Consider the following 18,202-nt stretch of genomic DNA (forward strand, 5'->3'; position numbering starts at 1 on the left):
GCAACAAGAGCGAAATTCCATCTCAAAAAAAAAAAAAAAAAAAGCCAATTTTCACGCTTTAATCTTTGGCAGGAGTGTGTTGGCAGTGAACGGCAGTTAAGGTAGTTTGCAAGATCATGAAGCATTTTCTTACCAGGGCATGACAGGTCCTTCCCACTGTGGTCCTTAGTGCCCCCAGGAAATAGCTCTGAGTCCCTGTCCCAGGCTGCAGCTTCCCGCTGAGCATAGAGTTGAGAAGAAGGAACTAGAGTGTGTCGGGGACCACAGGCGGGGTGGGGCTGTGACGTGTGGGAGGGCGGGGCGGGCGGCAGGTGAGACGCCAGGTCTCCAGGGCTCCAATCACTCCGGAGACTGAGCCATGGGGGGAAAGCCGGACGAGGATGACGAGGCCTATGGTGAGTCTGGGGCGAGGCCCGGGACCCCATGGAGGGAGGGAAGGTCAGGTGCTGTGGGAATAGTGGCTGGGGCTGGCTCCAGGGAGAGGAACTAAGGCAAGTCCTGTGTTCCCGAGGGGAGGGCCCGGGAACCGGGAGCCATGGAGGGAGGGAGTCAGGGTCCTGGGAGGAGGATGGGGCTCGGGGGCTGGGGCTGTTGCTGGGGAGCCCACGGGAAGTGGGGCTGGGTGCCTCTGAGGGGTTGGGGCCGGGGTCCTTGGGAGCAGAAGGGGGATTTCAGGCCTGGACCCTGGGTCCCTGAAGGCAGGGCCCTGGGAAACAAAGCCAGGATGGAAGGTGGCAAGTTGGGGCCCTGAGCAAAACGGGGCAGGAGGCTGGGAGTGTCCTGTGCTGCAGAACCTGCGGCGGGTGAGGCTAGGGTCCCCCGTAAGGAGGAGGAAGTTCAGCCTGGACCCTGGGTCCCTGAGAGGGAAAGCTGCCTGTGGCCTGCCAGCTCCCCGTGAGGGGTGAGGGGACCCTAAGTGGGCTGGGCTCTGCCTGCCAGGGTCTCCGGGAGAAGTGGCAGGGGGAGTGGGTTCTGCTGGGGGTCCCTGAGAGGAGCTGGGGCTGAGGGTCTTTGTGGAAAGGGGGCTGGGGGCCTACCCAGGGGTCTCTGTGAAGAGCTAGGAGCAGGAGCTGGTCTTAGGGTACTTTGAGGAATAGGCCAGGGCCCCTGGGGTTCCTGTGAGGGGTGAGGCCTGAGGGGAGAAACGGCAGGAAGCCTCTTTCCAGAATCTCTGCAAGGACCAGGGCTGGGGTTCTGAGGAGACAGGAAGCTGGGGACCGGTCTCCAGATCCTCATGAGCGGTGAAGGCCGGAGACTCAACCTGCGGAGGCCCCTTGGAGCTCTGAGGTCGGAGCTTCTGGTCTGAAAGGGAGGGAACCCCCGGGGGGGGGCCTCCTGGAGGAGAGGCCTTGAGTCCCTTGGGGCACAGGGGAGTAGGCAGTGAGGACTCCCGAGTAGACTTCCTGGAGCGGCTTTAGGTCAATCATTGTCCATGAGCCATGGAAGGACAGAGTCCAGGGCACCTGGGGAGAGCAGACCCCACCCGCCCCTTCCCAGACTCCGGCCCAGCCCTCACCCTCCCTCCTCAGCGCCCACAAGACACCCTGACTGGCCGGCACCCCTCCTCCCGGTGTGTGTGTACTCAGGGAGGACCAGGAACTCAACGTGTCTGCAATCTCTATGCCGGGCTCAGGTGTCACTCTGAGTGCTGGCCCAGAGCCCAGAGCACACCGTGGCCAGGGGACTGAGGTCCCACCAGAGTGAGGATGTACAAGGCCACCTCCCCCCACCCCCCACCCCCCAGGCTCTGCTGGGGTCGACATCTTTGGCTGCCATTGCGTTCCCCATAGCCTTAAGCCAGAGGGTAGGTCAGAGCCTGGGGCAGATGTGGGAAGAGGCTGTGACCTCCCTGAGGGGCTGCGGGTCTGTGCGCTCTCTGGGGAAGTATTACGGAGGAGAGAGGACTGAGGATGAGGGCATGAGAGCCACCGGGAGTCCAGCTGGAGGGTGGCTCAGGAGAACCGTGCCAGGGTGGGCAGGGGACCAAGGCCATTTGCCGGGCTGACTGCTTGGAGGTGTGAGCTGGAAACTACAAAGGCCTTCCTTCCCCTCCCTGCGGCCGCCTGGGTGGAGTTCCCAGGGAGCTGCTGAGCTGCTGACCAGGCCTGGATCCTACTCTTCCTGCTCCCCAGTTTTCCCCTCCTGCCAGTCCTGCCCTAGTCCATGTCCCTCCAAACACCTGAAGCCTGGGTAGGGTCCTGGGGCTGGGAGGACTCAGCAGACAAGATATGCAGAGAGAGAGACTCACCCCCCCCACCCCTTCCCACGCCCCTCAGGGAAGCCAGTCAAATACGACCCCTCCTTTCGAGGCCCCATCAAGAACAGGTGAGCTCTGGGCACTGCCCTGGGGGCTGCTGAGGGTGGTGGGTGCGGTGTGGAATCCAGTATTTGCTTTGTATTTGCTAAAATATTAGTAAGACACTTGTGAAAAAGGGAAACTCCTGCCTAGGAGGGTTGTGCCCTGCACAGATTGCTGTGTCTGGAGCAGGCATCCAGGGCTTCCCTGTTCTGGGGGGATGTTCTAAGTGCCCGCTACACAAGTGTGTGCGTTTGGGGAGAACTCACCCAGCGGACCTCTTGCGAGTTGTGTGCTTTTCTGTCTTTAACCTCAGAAGAAAGTTTACCCACTCAGGAAAAAAAAAAGTTTTCTTTCTTTTTTTTTTTGAGACGGAGTTTCGCTCTTGTTACCAGGCTGGAGTGCAATGGCGCGATCTCGGCTCACCGCAGCCTCCGCCTCCTGGGTTCAGGCAATTCTCCTGCCTCAGCCTCCTGAGTAGCTGGGATTACAGGCATGTGCCACCATGCCCAGCTAATTTTTTTGCACTTTTTTTAGTAGAGATGGGGTTTCACCATGTTGACCAGGATGGTCTAGATCTCTTGACTTTGTGATCCACCCGCCTCGGCCTCCCAAAGTGCTGGGATTACAGGTGTGAGCCACCGCGCCTGGCCTAAGTTTTCTTTCTTTTTGTGTTTTGGAGATGGGGGCTCACTGCAGCCTCAACCTCTTAGGCTCAAGTGATCCTCTTGCCCCAGCCTTCTGAGTAGCTGGGACTATAGGCACACACCATCACATCAGGCTGATTTCTTTGAGATGGGAATCTCACTGTGTTGCCCAGGCTGGTCTCAAACTCCTGCGCTCAAGGAATTTCCCTGCCTCAGCCTCCCACATAGCGGGTATTACTGTCACAAGCCATAGTGCCTCACTAGGTTTTCTAAATAAAATAATATAAAATTGGGCCGGGCATGGTGGCTCATGCCTGTAATCCCTCGCTTTGGGGAGGCCAAGGCAGTGGATTGTTTTTTGAGGTCAGGAGTTCAAGACCAGCCTGGCCACATGGTGAAACCCTTTTTCTACTAAAAATACAAAAATTAACCAGGTGGTAGTGGCACGCACCTGTAATCCTAGCTATTTGTCAGTTTGAGGCAGGAGAATCGCTTGAGCCTGGGAGGCAGAGGTTGCAGTAAACCGAGATCATGCCACTGCACTACAGTCCGCAAGACAGCGTGAGATCCTGTCTCAAAATAATAAAATAAAAACAGGCCGGTGTGGTGGCTCACACCTGTAATCCCAGCACTTTGTGAGGCTGAGGTGGGTGGATCACAAGGTCAGGAGTTGGAGACCAGCCTGGCCAATATGGTGAAATCCTGTCTCTATTAAAAATACAAAAAAATTAGCCAGGTGTGGTGGCGTGCACCTGTAGTCCCAGCTACTTGGGATACTGAGGCAGGAGAATCGCTTGAACCTGGGAGGCAGAGGTTGCAGTGAGCCAAGATCGGGCAACTGCACTCCAGCCTGGGCAAAGGGGCAAAACTCCATCTCAAAAAATAAAAATAAAGCCTACTGATGCCCACACTCCAGCATCCCCCAACTCTCTAATCCCTGACCCCTTGAGACCATAAGCCCCAGCTCCCAAGGCTTCTTAGCTCAGACTCCCATTTCTCTCTCAGGAGCTGCACAGACGTCATCTGCTGTGTGCTCTTCCTGCTCTTTATTCTAGGTTACATCGTGGTGGGGATTGTGGGTGAGTTTCCCGTTGTTCAGAGCCAGGGTAGTGGGTGGGGGCAGTAACCCAGGGAGGGACCATTCCCATAATTGCCCCACTAAGTCCCTGCCCTCCAGTGACTCATCTGTGCCTCTGTCTGCAGCCTGGGTGTATGGAGATCCTCGGCAAGTCCTCTACCCCAGGAACTCTACTGGGGCCTACTGTGGCATGGGGGAGAACAAGTGAGTATAAAGGCAAGAAGAGGAGGGCAGGAGACACCCCCCGACTCAGGCTCCAGACCTGTCGGTGCTCTTCCACAACCTTCCCCTGTTGTCCCCACCCCACCTCAGCCTCCCTGAATCTGACCACTCCAGGCCACGTTGAGAACTGTTGCTGGACAGTTAGCTTCTTGAGTCCTCCCAGAAATGGGAGGCAGTGGAGAGTCGTGTTAAGTGCATGAGTTTTACAGTTCAGAGACTGGTGTTTGGATCCCCAACTGGATCAAGTTTTGGTTGTGTGGCCTTGGACAAGGGACTCAACCTCTCTGAGATTTGATTTCCTTATCTGAAATTCAAGGAGGATTCCAGAAGCAATGCCAACAGTCTTCACATGCAGATGTCCAATAAGTAATAAAACCTGTAATATTTATATAGCATTTACTATGTTCCAGGCAGGCAGTAAACTTTACACACACAGGCTCATTGAAATCTCATGAGGCAGACGTTATTTTTTTATGTGTAATAGAACCAAGACCAAGAACAAGTGATTTGCTCAAGGTCATAAAGATGATATTAAGTCAGCCGGGCACGTTGGCTCAAGCCTGTAATCCCAGCACTTTGGGAGGCCGAGGCGGGTGGATCACGAGGTCAAGAGATCGAGACCATCCTGGTCAACATGGTGAAACCCCGTCTCTACCAAAAATACAAAAAATTAGCTGGGCATGGTGGCATGTGCCTGTAATCCCAGCTACTCAGGAGGCTGAGGCAGGAGAATTGCCTGAACCCAGGAGGCGGAGGTTGCGGTGAGCCGAGATCGCGCCATTGCACTCCAGCCTGGGTAACAAGAGCAAAACTCTGTCTCAAAAAAAAAAAAAAAAAAAAAGATGATATGAAGTCATGCAGCTCCAAGTTCATGCTCTGAGCCATTTGTCAGCTGTTGCAATGCTGAATTACTCTGAGAGATCTTCTAGGCGTCTCCCTTCCTCCTCAGCTGAGCTACGGATAGGAGCTGGGGTTGACTGGTCTGGGCCACGCTGGGCCCGCTATTCTCTTAAGAAACCACCTTATGGCAGGGCGCAGTGGCTCACGCCTGTAATCCAAGCACTTTGGAGGCCAAGGCAGGCAGATCACCCGAGTTCGGGAGTATAAGACCAGCCCGACCAACATGGTGAAACCCCGTCTTCATAAAAAAAAAAAGAAAGAAAGAAACCACGCTGGTGTTCCTTCCCCTCCCCTGACACCTGACCAGGCCCTGATGCACATGTGTCTCCCCTCCCACAGAGACAAGCCGTATCTCCTGTACTTCAACATCTTCAGCTGCATCCTATCCACCAACATCATCTCAGTGGCTGAGAATGGCTTACAGTGTCCCACACCCCAGGTCAGAGCCTGGACTCTGCCTCTGCCCCAGATCTCACCCAGGGTCTCAAGTTCCAGCCCCTTAGCATTCTCTCCACGCCCAGGTGTGTGTGTCCTCCTGCCCAGAGGCCCCATGGACTGTGGAAACTAGCCAGTTCTTGCAGACTGTCGGGGAAGTCTTCTATACGAAAAACAGGAACTTTTGTCTGCCAGGGGTACCCTGGAATATGGTGAATATTGCCCCTAACTTCTTCACGGTCGCCCAGGGGGGCCCAGGGTGGGCACAAGTGGGAGGAGGAGTTGGGTAGATAATCACCAGGTTGGCTTTCCTGGTGGGGAGTGTGGGACAGGCTGAGCCCCATGGTGGTGGTGGTGAGGGGACCCGCTTCTTCATCCTGCTCTGTGTCTGTGTGTCTGTCTGTCCTTTCGCCCACTTCCTGCCACAGAAAGTGATCACAAGCCTGCAACAGGAACTCTGCCCCAGTTTCCTCCTCCCCTCTGCTCCAGGTGAGAAGCACAAATTCCTTCCTCACATATCATCTAGTCCAATGTTTTTATTGCTCAAATAAAGAAATTAGGCCAGAGACAGTGAAGTCACATAGCTTGTTGGTGACAAAATTGGAATTAGCATCAGGTCTTCATTTTTCTCTTGTTATGTGGCCTTGCAGTCAGACCATCAGTGTTTTGGGGACCTACTATGTGCCAGGTGCTGGGGACAGAGGCAGGGCACATAACAACTGCTCCCTGCTTCAGCTACATTCTAGGTGAAGAGATCAGAGTTGTTCACAAAGAGACCGTATGAAAATGACAGCGGGGTGCAGTGGCTCATGCCTGCAGTCCCACCTGCTCAGGAGGCTAAGGCAGGAGAATCACTTGAATCCCGGAGTTTGAGGTTACAGTGAGCTATGATTATGCCACTGCACTCCAGCCTGGTCAATAGAGTGAGAGACCCTATCTCTAAAAAAATAAATAGGCTGGGTGTAGTGACTCACACCTGTAATCCAAACACTTTGTGGAGCTGGGGTGGGAAGATTGCTTGAGCCCAGGAGCTCAAGCCCAGCCTGGGCAACATAGCAAGACCCCATCTGTATAAAAAGCTTTTTAAATTCACCAGATGTGGTGGTGCACACCTGTAATCCCAGTTGCTTGGGAGGCTAAGTGGGGAGGATTGCTTGAGCCCAGGAGTTCAATGTTGCAGTAAGCTATGATGGTGCAGCTGTGCTGCAGCCTGGGTGACAGAGCAAGACCTTGACTCAAAAATAATTAAATAAATAGAATGCAAATGACAAAGCAAGCCTGCCTCGCAGAGTTGTTGCAAGGATAGCAGTAAGTGGCTCTGTAGGCAACGGAGGTAAAGATAAGCATAGAAGGCTTCCTGGAGGAGGCGAGATGGAGCTGGAGTTGAACAGGGAGTCATGGATGGGATACCTGGTGGAAAGAGTGCCCTGAAAGAGAGGCACAGTAAGCACAAAGGTACAGAGGAGAAGGGAACATGGGCTGGACTTGGACAGCAGGGCCTGGAAGCCTGGCTACGAGTGTGGACACAGTCTCTGGGGCAGAGCCTCTGGGGGTATCCGAATCGCAGAGGGACCCAGAGCCCTGGATTGACCAAGTCCAGGCTGTGCCATGATCTCCCTGGCACGCCACTAGGGTGGAAGGCAGATGGAAGGGTGGCAGAGTGTTCTAAGAGTTGAGGTCAGCAGAGAGGAGGGTCCAAACCAAAGCAGTGGCCGGGAGGGGAGGAAGGGATGGACTGGGCTCCACAGGGCAGGAGCCCTTTTGACTGTGAAATCAAAAGCAGCCCATTGAGGGATGCAAAGCCCATCACCCTTGCCTCCCCTAATGGCACTGTGGACCGGGAGGGGGCCAGGGACCCTCCAGGCAGAGCTCCTGGCCCCCCGCACCCAGCAGCCCGACTCTCCCCTCCAGCTCTGGGACGCTGCTTTCCATGGACCAACGTGACTCCACCAGAGCTCCCAGGGATCACCAATGGCACTACCATAGAGCAGGGGATCAGGTAGGCACCTCCCTCCCCGACATCGTGGCCACACCCCTTCCACCCACAGCCCTATCTAACTCTGTCTCCCCAACAGCGGTCTTATCGACAGCCTCAATGCTCGAGACATCAGTGTTAAGATCTTTGAAGATTTTGCCCAGTCCTGGTATTGGATTCTTGTGTGAGTCACCAAAGTCCCCTCCTCTCGAGTCCTTGCCTTCTCCCTCTCTGATCCTCTATCCCCTCCCCCAATGTCTAAAACGCAGGCTTTGGACAGAGGAGGAGGAGCCAGAGCTCAGAATGGATTCCAAGCCCAGCAAGATTTATAAGGGAAAGAGGCCTAATCTGGGGACATTGGGTGGTGTATGGAAACGCAGTGGCGGCCTCTGAAAGGGGAAAGATTTGAGGGGCCAGGGCTGAAACTCACTGTTCTCACCCTGCCTACAGTGCCCTAGGGGTGGCTCTGGTCTTGAGCCTACTGTTTATCTTGCTTCTGCGCCTGGTGGCCGGGCCCCTGGTGCTGGTGCTGATCCTGGGGGTGCTGGGGGTGCTGGCATACGCCATCTACTACTGCTGGGAGGAGTACCGAGTGCTGCGGGACAAGGGCGCTTCCATCTCCCAGCTGGGTTTCACCACCAACCTCAGTGCCTACCGGAGCGTGCAGGAGACCTGGCTGGCCGCCCGTGAGTGTCCTGCCCACCCCCAAGCCACCAGCTGCCCAAGGACTGCCCTGGGCCCTGCCCCTCCCCGGCCCTGTCCCTGACCTAGGTCTCCCTGCCCGTCCTCTGCAGTGATTGTGCTGGCCGTGCTGGAAGCCATCCTGCTGCTGGTGCTCATCTTCCTGCGGCAGCGGATTCGTATCGCCATCGCCCTCCTGAAGGAGGCCAGCAAGTTAGGGCCTACCTGGGAGGGAGATGGGGCTGAGGACAGGGTGGGCGTACTAGAGAATGGGCGTACTAGACAGGGGTACTAGAGAGGTGGCAGGGAGCCTCAGGGGAGAAGGGAAGCATAGCACAGTGGCGAACACTGCTGTGGCTTCGCCTTTCTGAGCCTCTGTTTCCCCATCTGTAAAATGGGGGTAACAATAATTACTGCCTTCTAGGGTTGTCGTGAGGATTAAATGAGTGCCTAGAACAGGACATAGACCTTCTTGAGAGGTTGGTGGGAGTGGTGGCGGCTGAGTGCAATGGCAGGAATCCAGGCCAGGAGGGGCAGCAGCTTGCTCCCGACCAGGAACTGCCACACACACACCTGCCAAGGGATCACACTTGGGGGTGGTCTTCCCTTACTCCACCCGACGCTGCCCCAGGTGGCTTCTCTGTGAGTCTAGTTTCCTCTAAGGGTCCTGTGAGCCTGATTTATTCAGTTCTGTTTATCCAGTGAGCACCTACAGTACGCCTAGCCTTGCACCAGGCCCTGGAGACATAGATATGAAAGACAATGTCACTGCTCCAATTGCTCCCACCCTGAGGGAGTGGGGCAGTCCCCTACGAGGGCAGAGGTGGGGTTAGCCCCTTGAGAAGATGGATAGCTGGGGCGGGCCAGTGGACAGCTCTTGTCTCCCCTGCAGGGCTGTGGGACACATGATGTCGACCATGTTCTACCCACTGGTCACCTTTGTCCTCCTCCTCATCTGCATCGCCTACTGGGCCATGACTGCTCTGTATCCTCTGCCCACGCAGCCAGCCCCTCTTGGAGTCCTGGGGGGCGATGGAAAACAGCAATACTTGCCCCATACAGAGCCTTGTTGTCACTGGAAGAGGTGCCCCTTTCTCTGTGCCCGAATAGAGTTGAAAGAGTGCACGCAGGCTGAATTTCAGCCCTCTGTGTGCAGCAAACGATCTGCACAAGCACCTAAGAACAGGTCCCTAAGGAGTGAGTGGCCTGTGGGGACCTCATGTGACCATGCTTTCCTTGACTCCCCTCCGGGTACCTGGCTACATCGGGGCAACCCCAGTATGTGCTCTGGGCATCCAACGTCAGCTCCCCCGGTTGTGAGAATGTGCCAATAAACACATCATGCAACCCCATGGTAAGAGGAAGTGGGAGGACACGGAGGTGGGACTGGTAGGGCCGAGGGGCTGGAGGGGTCACATTCCTCATTGTACAGGAGAAGACCGAGGGCAAGAAACTCATTTGAGATCCACATCCAACCCCCAGCAGAGCTAGAAGGAACCAGTCCCCAGAATACATGGTACTCCTCCTGTTGAGCCATCCATCATACAGGGAGGGGAAACTGAGGCTGGGAGAGCTGGCATGCTGTCCCTGAAGGCGGAGCCAGGCCTGGATACTAGGACTTATTCAACCCTGCCTCAGGACATTTCTCTCTCTTGAGGAGCATCAATCGCTTCACCCTCTGAGTCTCAGTCCACTTCTGTTTGTTTATTTTATTTTATTTTATTTTGAGATAGGGTCTCACTCTGTCACCCAGGCTGGAGTGCAGTGGTGCAGTCTCAGCTCACTGCACCCTCCATTCCCCAGGCTCAAGCAATTCTCCCACCTCAGCCTCCTGAGTAGCTAGAACTACTAACATGTGACACCACACCAGGCTAATTTTAAGGGTTTTTTTGGTTTTTTTTTTTTTGAGACGAAGTTTCACTCTTGTTACCCAGGCTGGAGTGCAATGGCGTGATCTCGGCTCACCACAACCTCGGCCTCCTGGGTTCAGGCAATTCTCCTGCCTCAGCCTCCCGAGTAGCTGGGATTACAGGCACACACCACTATGCCCAGCTAATTTTTTGTATTTTTTTTTTTTTTTTTTTTTTTGAGACGGAGTTTCGCTCTTGTTACCCAGGCTGGAGTGCAATGGCGCGATCTCGGCTCACCGCAACCTCCGCCTCCCGGGCTCAGGCAATTCTCCTGCCTCAGCCTCCTAAGTAGCTGGGATTACAGGCACACGCCACCATGCCCAGCTAATTTTTTGCACCTTTAGTAGAGACGGGGTTTCACCATGTTGACCAGGATGGTCTCGATCTCTCGACCTCGTGATCCACCCGCCTCGGCCTCCCAAAGTGCTGGGATTACAGGCTGTATTTTTTTTTAGTAGAGACGGGGTTTCACCATGTTGACCAGGATGGTCTCGATCCCTTGACCTCGTGATCCACCCGCCTCAGCCTCCCAAAGTGCTGGGATTACAGGTGTGAGCCACCGCGCCCAGCCTAATTTTAAGGTTTTTATAGGGGCAAGGTCTTGCTGTGTTGCTCAGGCTAGTCTTGAATGCCTGGGGTTGCCCCGAGGTAACCAGATACCCAAGCTGCGGCTCAACCTCCCAAAGTGCTGGCATTATAGGAGTGAGCCACCACACGTGGCCCTACTCCTCCGTAAAATAGGCATAATCACAATACCCATCCCTGGGGTGGCTGAGAAGATGAAATAACTTTGGGCGCATAAAGTCCTTAGTACAATGCCTGGCATCTGATTAAAGCTCCATAACAGGTTGGATTGTTTTGCTTTGTTAAGTCTTCCTCCCTTGGAACACAGAGCCCTAGGTAGTAGCCAGGTGGGACTCCCTGGGGGGGACCTGGAAGAGAAGCTGCTTCCCAAAACTCCCCTGTGAGGTTTCCAGGGAGTGCCACTGGTCTGCTGGGAATTCACTTTTCTCAAACCTGTCATGTCTTCACCTTGTCTGAGCTGGGAGCATGAGCTGTGCTTCAGGCATTAGCCCCACCCCTATTTAAAAGAGGAGGTTTATTTACATGTACAGAGGACCCACTATGTGTCAGGCACTTGGTATACAAAGCCCAAAATGATGCGGTTCTTTTTCTTTCTTTCTTTCTTTTTTTCTTTTCTAATGCAGGGTCTCACTCTGCTCTGTTACCCAGGCTGGAGTACAGTGATGCAATCATGGCTCACTGCAGCCTTGACCTCCCAGGCTCAAGCGATCCTCTCACCTCAGCCTCCCAAGTAGCTGGAGCTACAAGCGAGTGCTACCATGCCTTTTTTTTTTTTTTTTTTTTTTTAGACAGAGTTTAGCTCGTTACCCAGGCTGGAGTGCAATGGCACGATCTCGGCTCACCGCAACCTCCGCCTCCTGGGTTCAGGCAATTCTCCTGCCTCAGCCTCCTGAGTAGCTGGGATTACAGGCACGCACCACCATGCCCAGCTGATTTTTTGTATTTTTAGTAGAGACGGGGTTTCACCATATTGACCAGGATGGTCTTGATCTCTTGACCTCGTGATCCACCCGCCTTGGCCTCCCAAAGTGCTGGGATTACAGGCTTGAGCCACCGTGCCCGGCTTTTTTTTTTTTAAGAGATGGGGTTTCATGCCGAACACAGTGGCTCATGCCTATAATCCTAGCACTTTGGGAGGCCGAGGTGGGTGGATCACCTGAGGTCAGGAGTTCAAGACCAGCCTGGCCATCATAGTGAAACCCCATTTAAAAAAAAAAAGAAAAAAAGAGAGAGAGAGAGAGAGAGAGAGATGGGAGTCTCACTATGTTGCCCAGGCTGGGCTTGAACTCCTGAGCTCAAGTGATCTTTCCACCTCAGCCTCCCAAAGTGCTGAGGCACGAGCGTGAGCTACTGTGCCTGGCCAAGAATCTTGTAATTTCTGAAACTGAGTGCATGTTGGAAATTTTGTAACAAAAAAATAAGCCACTTTCCATGCTGTATGTAATTGTGGGTTTCTGCCAATGTTTTTTCAATTTTTTTTTTTTTTTTTTTTTTTTTGAGACAAAGTCTCTCTGTGTCACCTAGGCTGGAGTACAGTGGCATGATTTCAGGTCACTGCAACCTCCACTTCTCGGGTTCAAGCGATTCTTCTGCCTCAGCCTCCTGAGTAGCTGGGACCTCAGGTGCATGCCACCATGCCTGGCTAATTTTTGTATTTTTAGTAGAGACAGGATTTCACCATATTGGTCAGGCTGATCTTGAACCCCTGGCATTGTGATCTTCCCACCTCAGCCTCCCAAAGTGCTGGTATTACAGGCTTGAGCCACTATGCCCAGCCTTCTGTCAGTCTCTACCTCTAGATCACAAGCAAGTTGAAAACAACACTCACATCATACCTGGCGCAGTTGCTCATGCCTGTAATCCCAACACTTTGGAAAGCTGAAACAGGCATATTGCTTGAGCCCAGAAGTTTGAGAGCAGCCTAGACTTTTTGTAAAGTGGAAAAAAATTAGCAGGGTATGGTGGTTCATACCTGTAGTCTCAGCTACTCAAGAGGCTGAGGTGGGAGGATCACTTGGGCCTGGGAAGTTGAGGCTGCAGTGAGATCATGCCATTGTACTTCAGCCTGGGCAACAGAGTAAGACCCTGTCTCTACAAAAATTTTAACTTTTTTTAAAAATATTTTTTGAGGCCGGGCGCGGTGGCTCAAGCCTGTAATCCCAGCACTTTGGGAGGCCGAGGCGGGTGGATCACGAGGTCAAGAGATCGAGACCATCCTGGTCAACATGGTGAAACCCCGTCTCTACTAAAAATACAAAAAATTAGCTGGGCATGGTGGCGCGTGCCTGTAATCCCAGCTACTCAGGAGGCTGAGGCAGGAGAATTGCCTGAACCCAGGAGGCGGAGGTTGCGGTGAGCCGAGATCGCGCCATTGCACTCCAGCCTGGGTAACAAGAGCGAAACTCCGTCTCAAAAAAAAAAAAAAAAAAATATTTTTTGATTAGGTGGGCATGGTGGTGCACACCTGCAGTTCCACTCGGGAGGCTAAGACAGAAGAACTGCTTGAACCCAGGAGGCAGAGGTTGCAGTGAGCTGAGACTGAGCCACTGTACTCCAGCTTGGGAGTGCAGTGGCTCAATCGGAGTACAGTGGCTCAATCTCAGAGTGAGACCCTGTATTTAAAAAAAAATGGGGGGGTTATATTTGCTAGAAAGGGTTGTTTTTTAATTTGTGACTTTTTACTTTTTATTATGGGAATTTTGAAACATATGTAAAAGTAGAGATGATAGCACAGTGAATCCCTGTACCAAGATTCCACAACTTTCTGCTATTCTTATTTCATCTATATCCTCACCCATCATTTTTTTTTTTTTTTTTTTGAGATCAAGTTTTGCTCTTGCTGCCTAGGCTGGAGTACAATGGTGCGATCTCAACTCGCCACAACCTCTGCTTCCTGGGTTCAAGCTATTCTCCTGCCGCAGCCTCTTGAGTAGTTGGGAATACAGGCACCACCACCATTCCCAACTAATTTTTGTATTTTCAGTAAAGACAGGGTTTCACCATGTTGGCCAGGCTGGTCTTGAACTCCTGACCTCAGGTGATCTGCCCGCCTCAGTCTCCCAAAGTTGTGGGATTACAGGCGTGAGCCACAGTGCCCAGCCTCATAAATTTTTTTCTGGAGACTTTTAAGGCGAATTCTGGACATCATACCATTTCACCAGTACATACATAGGGATGGATCTCAACAGACAGGAACTGTTTAAAAGCCTAGCCACTGTATCATTATCACACCTCACAACATTAACAATAACTCCTTAATATCATCAACTGCCCAGCCTGTTCTATTTGCTGGAAAGAGTTTTGGTAGATGCTGCAGAAGCTGCGCTGGGAGGGAAATGCTGAGCAAGCCCATTCCCCTCTGACACCGAGGGAGCTGATTACCACTCATGCAACAGGCAGACCACGCTGAGTTTGAGCCTGGAGATTGAACTCTTGGACAGAACTTGACTCCCCCAGCTAAGGGAAGCTGCTATTTCCCACCTGTCGACTCTGGGAGGGGCAGGAGCTACTGGGAATGGAACGCCCAGGCTCCATACTGAGGTCCCTGTAGCCTGAGCCTACTCCATCCCTCTCTACCCTCCCAGGCCCAGCCTGTGAATTCCTCGTGCCCAGGGCTGATGTGCGTCTTCCAGGGCTACTCATCCACAGGCCTCGTCCAGCGTTCTCTCTTCAACCTGCAAATCTATGGGGTCCTGGGGCTCTTCTGGACCCTTAACTGGGTACTGGCCCTGGGCCAGTGCGTCCTGGCCGGAGCCTTTGCCTCCTTCTACTGGGCCTTCCACAAGCCCCGGGACATCCCCACCTTCCCCCTGTTCTCTGCCTTCATCCGCACACTCCGGTAAGCATGGGGCAGGGGTCTTGTCATTGTAAGCATGGGGCAGGGGTCTGGTCGTTGTAAGTATGGGGGCCCCAGGGGTCCTGGGGCTGTCCCTGACTACATAACACCCTCTGCAGTTACCACACGGGGTCGTTGGCATTTGGAGCCCTCATCCTGACCCTTGTGCAGATAGCCAGGGCCATCTTGGAGTATATTGACCACAAGCTGAGAGGTGAGCCCAGAGTTGGAGTAGGAGTCAGGAGCTGGGGAAGGCCATTAGGGAGGGGCTGTAAGAGGCTGGAGAGCAAACATGAGCTTCCCTCGCTCCCAGGAGTGCAGAACCCTGTAGCCCGCTGCATCATGTGCTGTTTCAAGTGCTGCCTCTGGTGTCTGGAAAAATTTATCAAGTTTCTAAACCGCAATGCATACATCATGGTGAGCCACACTGCAAGCAACCTCTTGTTCCGGTGCCCTTTGGCCTAGACACCCCCATCCTGGTCCAGGCACGCTCACCTTGGTAACTCTGACCTTCCCATCTCTCTCAGATTGCCATCTACGGGAAAAATTTCTGTGTCTCAGCCAAAAATGCCTTCATGCTACTCATGCGAAACATTGTCAGGTTAGGCTGTTCCCCACCCCTTGGTGGCTCCCTCCTCCGATCTCCCACCCAAGGCTGGCTTCATGGGCGTGCTGGGCTCAGCAGCACCCTAGACTTAATTTAGTGCTCTGCTTTTGCCATCTTGAAATGTGAACAATTTTCGTTTTGCACTGTCCCCACAAATGACAAAGCCTATTCTATTGTCATCGTGGCCAGGCCTCTCACCCCCAACCTCCCCTAATTTCCGGTACAGGGTGGTTGTCCTGGATAAAGTCACAGACCTGCTGCTGTTCTTTGGGAAGCTGCTGGTGGTCGGAGGTGTCGGTAAGGGACCAGGAGGAGTTGGGGCAGAGGGTGGGATGCTGGGCAGCTAAAGAGGTGGTCTCAGAGGAGCAGCACTGACCCCCCAGAATTCTCCCACAGGGGTCCTGTCCTTCTTTTTTTTCTCCGGTCGCATCCAGGGGCTGGGTAAAGACTTTGAAAGCCCCCAACTCAACTATTACTGGCTACCCATCATGGTGAGTAACTAACTCTCCTCTCTGCCGCTCAACCCCCAACTCCCCAAAGGAACGCTTTAGCCCCAATGAGCCGTGTGTCTTCCAGACCTCTATCCTGGGAGCCTATGTAATCGCCAGCGGCTTCTTCAGCGTTTTCGGCATGTGTGTGGACACGCTCTTCCTCTGCTTCCGTAAGTGACACCCCAGCCACCTGTCCCCAAATCCAAAGTACTGAGCTGTTCAAGCATTTTTTTTTTTTTTTTTTTTTTTTTTGAGACGGAGTTTCACTCTTGTTACCCAGGCTGGAGTGCAATGGCTCGATCTCGGCTCACCGCAACATCCGCCTCCTGGGTTCAGGCAATTCTCCTGCCTCAGTCTCCTGAGTAGCTGGGATTACAGGCACGTGCCACCATGCCCAGCTAATTTTTTGTATTTCTAGTAGAGACGGGGTTTCACCATGTTGACCAGGATGGTCTCGATCTCTTGACTTCGTGATCCACCCGCCTCGGCCTCCCAAAGTGCTGGGATTACAGGCTTGAGCCACCGTGCTCAGCTGAGATTTGGTGCTTCTAGAAACAGTGCTTTGGTGAGCTAAACGAACCAGAGGGAGCTTCTTGTGACATTTTGAGGCCAGGAGTTTGGGGAAGAAGGGAGAGAGTGAGCCCCCAAGCTGGTGAGCTCTCCCAATAAGGAGCATTCTGATGGAGAAGTCTGTGCTATCTTCCCCTACAGCACAGAAATCTCAGGTAGAAGTTAGCCATTAGAAGGCTGGGCACGGTGGCTCACACCTGTAATCCCAGCACTTTGGGAGGCCGAGGAGGGTGGATCACCCTGAGGTCAGGAGTTCGAGACCAGCCTGGCCAACATAGTGAAACCCCTGTGTCTACTGAAAAAAATAGCTGGGCATGGTGACGGACGACTGTAATCCCAGCCCAGGAGAATCGCTTGAACTCAGGAGGCGGAGGTTGCAGCAAGCCGAGATCGCACCACTGCCTGGGCAACAGAGGGAGACTCTGACTCAAAAAAAACAAAACAAAACAAAACCCCGAGCACAGTGGCTCACTCCTGTAATCCCAGCACTTTGGAAGGCCGAGGCGAGCGGATCACCTGATGTCGGGAGTTCGAGACTGACCAACATGGAGAAACCCGGTCTCTACTAAAAATACAAAATTAGCCGGTCGTGGTGGCTCATGCCTGTAATCACAGCTACTCGGGAGGCTGAGGCAGGAGAATCGCTTGACCCTGGGAGACGGAGATTGCGGTGAGCTGAGATTGTGCCGCCACTGCACTCCAGCCTGGGCAACAAGAGTGAAACTCCGTCTCAAAAAAAAAAAAAAAAGGCCGGGCGCGGTGGCTCAAGCCTGTAATCCCAGCACTTTGGGAGGCCGAGGCGGGTGGATCACGAGGTCGAGAGATCGAGACCAACCTGGTCAACAGGGTGAAACCCCGTCTCTACTAAAAATACCAAAAATTAGCTGGGCATGGTGGCACGTGCCTGTAATCCCAGCTACTCAGGAGGCTGAGGCAGGAGAATTGCCTGAACCCAGGAGGCGGAGGTTGCGGTGAGCCGAGATCGCGCCATTGCACTCCAGCCTGGGTAACAAGAGCGAAACTCCGTCTCAAAAAAAAAAAAAAAAAAAAAAAAAAAGCCGTTAGAGAGACTTCCCAGCAGGTGGCTGTCGCGTGGCAGGGGATTTTCTTAACTCTACTACGAGCATCCATTCAGGATTTGCCAGGCTCCGCCTAAGCGACTGACAGGCCTTTTTTCCGCTGATTCTTATCATCACTCTATGAAACATAATATTGCCGACCGCACTTCACACGAGGAAACTGAGATTACATAACCTGCCCGGGGATAGGGGTGGTGGGGCTGCCTGGATTCCAAACCCCGCAGGCAGCTTGCTTCCCAGTCCCGGACTTCCCGGCCCCAGGGTCCGCTCTAACCGGTCTCTGTTGCATCTCAGTGGAAGACCTGGAGCGGAACGACGGCTCCCCGGACCGGCCCTACTACATGTCCAAGAGCCTTCTAAAGATTCTAGGCAAGAAGAACGAGGTGCCCCCCGGCAACAAGAAGAGGAAGAAGTGAGAGCTCCCGCCCTGATCCAGGACTGCACCCCACCCCCACCGTCCAGCGTCCAGCCTTACTTCGCCTTATGGGTCTCCATTTTGTAGTAAAAAAGGTTTTAGGCCAGGTGCGGTGGCTCACGCCTGTAATACCAACACTTTGGGAGACCGAGGCGGGCGGATTACCTGAGTAAGGAGTTCGAGACCAGCCTGGCCAACATGCTGAAACCCTGTCTCTACTAAAAATACAAAAATTAGCCGGGTGAGGTGGTGGGCGCCTATAATCCCAGCTACACGGGAGGCTGAGGCGGGAGAATCACTTGAACCCGGGAGGCAGAGGTTGCGGTGAGCCGAGAGCGCGCCACTGCACGCCAACCTGGGTAACAGAGCAAGACTCCGTCTTCAAAACAAACAAATAAAAAAAGATTTTATTAAAGATATTTTGTTTTCCCAGTAAATATGTGAATCGTTCTGTCCACGACTACGCGCGGTCTTTT

General features: G+C 53.5%; 1 protein-coding gene across 3 annotated transcripts; it reads left to right on the plus strand.

Annotated features, from left to right (window-relative positions):
• The first annotated feature begins 306 nt into the window (after window positions 1-306).
• On the plus strand, window positions 307-18,163 carry SLC44A4 (solute carrier family 44 member 4). 3 transcript variants are annotated; one of them, XM_039466460.2, is made up of 21 exons: window positions 307-395; window positions 2,277-2,325; window positions 3,949-4,022; window positions 4,147-4,225; window positions 5,483-5,582; window positions 5,665-5,790; window positions 6,007-6,067; window positions 7,490-7,577; window positions 7,654-7,737; window positions 8,004-8,239; window positions 8,348-8,447; window positions 9,127-9,219; window positions 9,486-9,588; window positions 14,314-14,567; window positions 14,684-14,778; window positions 14,878-14,981; window positions 15,092-15,165; window positions 15,398-15,468; window positions 15,568-15,662; window positions 15,748-15,832; window positions 17,606-18,163. In XM_039466460.2, exons 1-21 carry the CDS (start codon window positions 359-361, stop codon window positions 17,725-17,727), a joined length of 2,130 nt encoding a protein of 709 aa, XP_039322394.2. In that variant the 5' UTR covers window positions 307-358; the 3' UTR covers window positions 17,728-18,163. The 3 variants fall into 3 exon arrangements, with proteins under 3 accessions (XP_039322394.2, XP_074254335.1, XP_074254336.1); XM_074398235.1 differs by lacking the exon at window positions 2,277-2,325 and having other exon boundaries at window positions 310-395; XM_074398234.1 differs by lacking the exons at window positions 2,277-2,325; window positions 3,949-4,022.
• Window positions 18,164-18,202: the final 39 nt, after the last annotated feature.

Source organism: Saimiri boliviensis, chromosome 4 (assembly GCF_048565385.1).
Source record: "Saimiri boliviensis isolate mSaiBol1 chromosome 4, mSaiBol1.pri, whole genome shotgun sequence".
In the NCBI taxonomy this organism is placed as follows: domain Eukaryota; kingdom Metazoa; phylum Chordata; class Mammalia; order Primates; family Cebidae; genus Saimiri; species Saimiri boliviensis.

Coding starts and splice junctions, on each gene's coding strand:
- SLC44A4 (XM_039466460.2), top strand. CDS start 359: ATGGGGGGAAAGCCGGACGAGGATGACGAGGCCTATG. Junction 4,226..5,482: donor TGTGGCATGGGGGAGAACAA/GTGAGTATAAAG, acceptor CCCCTCCCACAG/AGACAAGCCGTATCTCCTGT. Junction 14,779..14,877: donor TATTGACCACAAGCTGAGAG/GTGAGCCCAGAG, acceptor CCTCGCTCCCAG/GAGTGCAGAACCCTGTAGCC.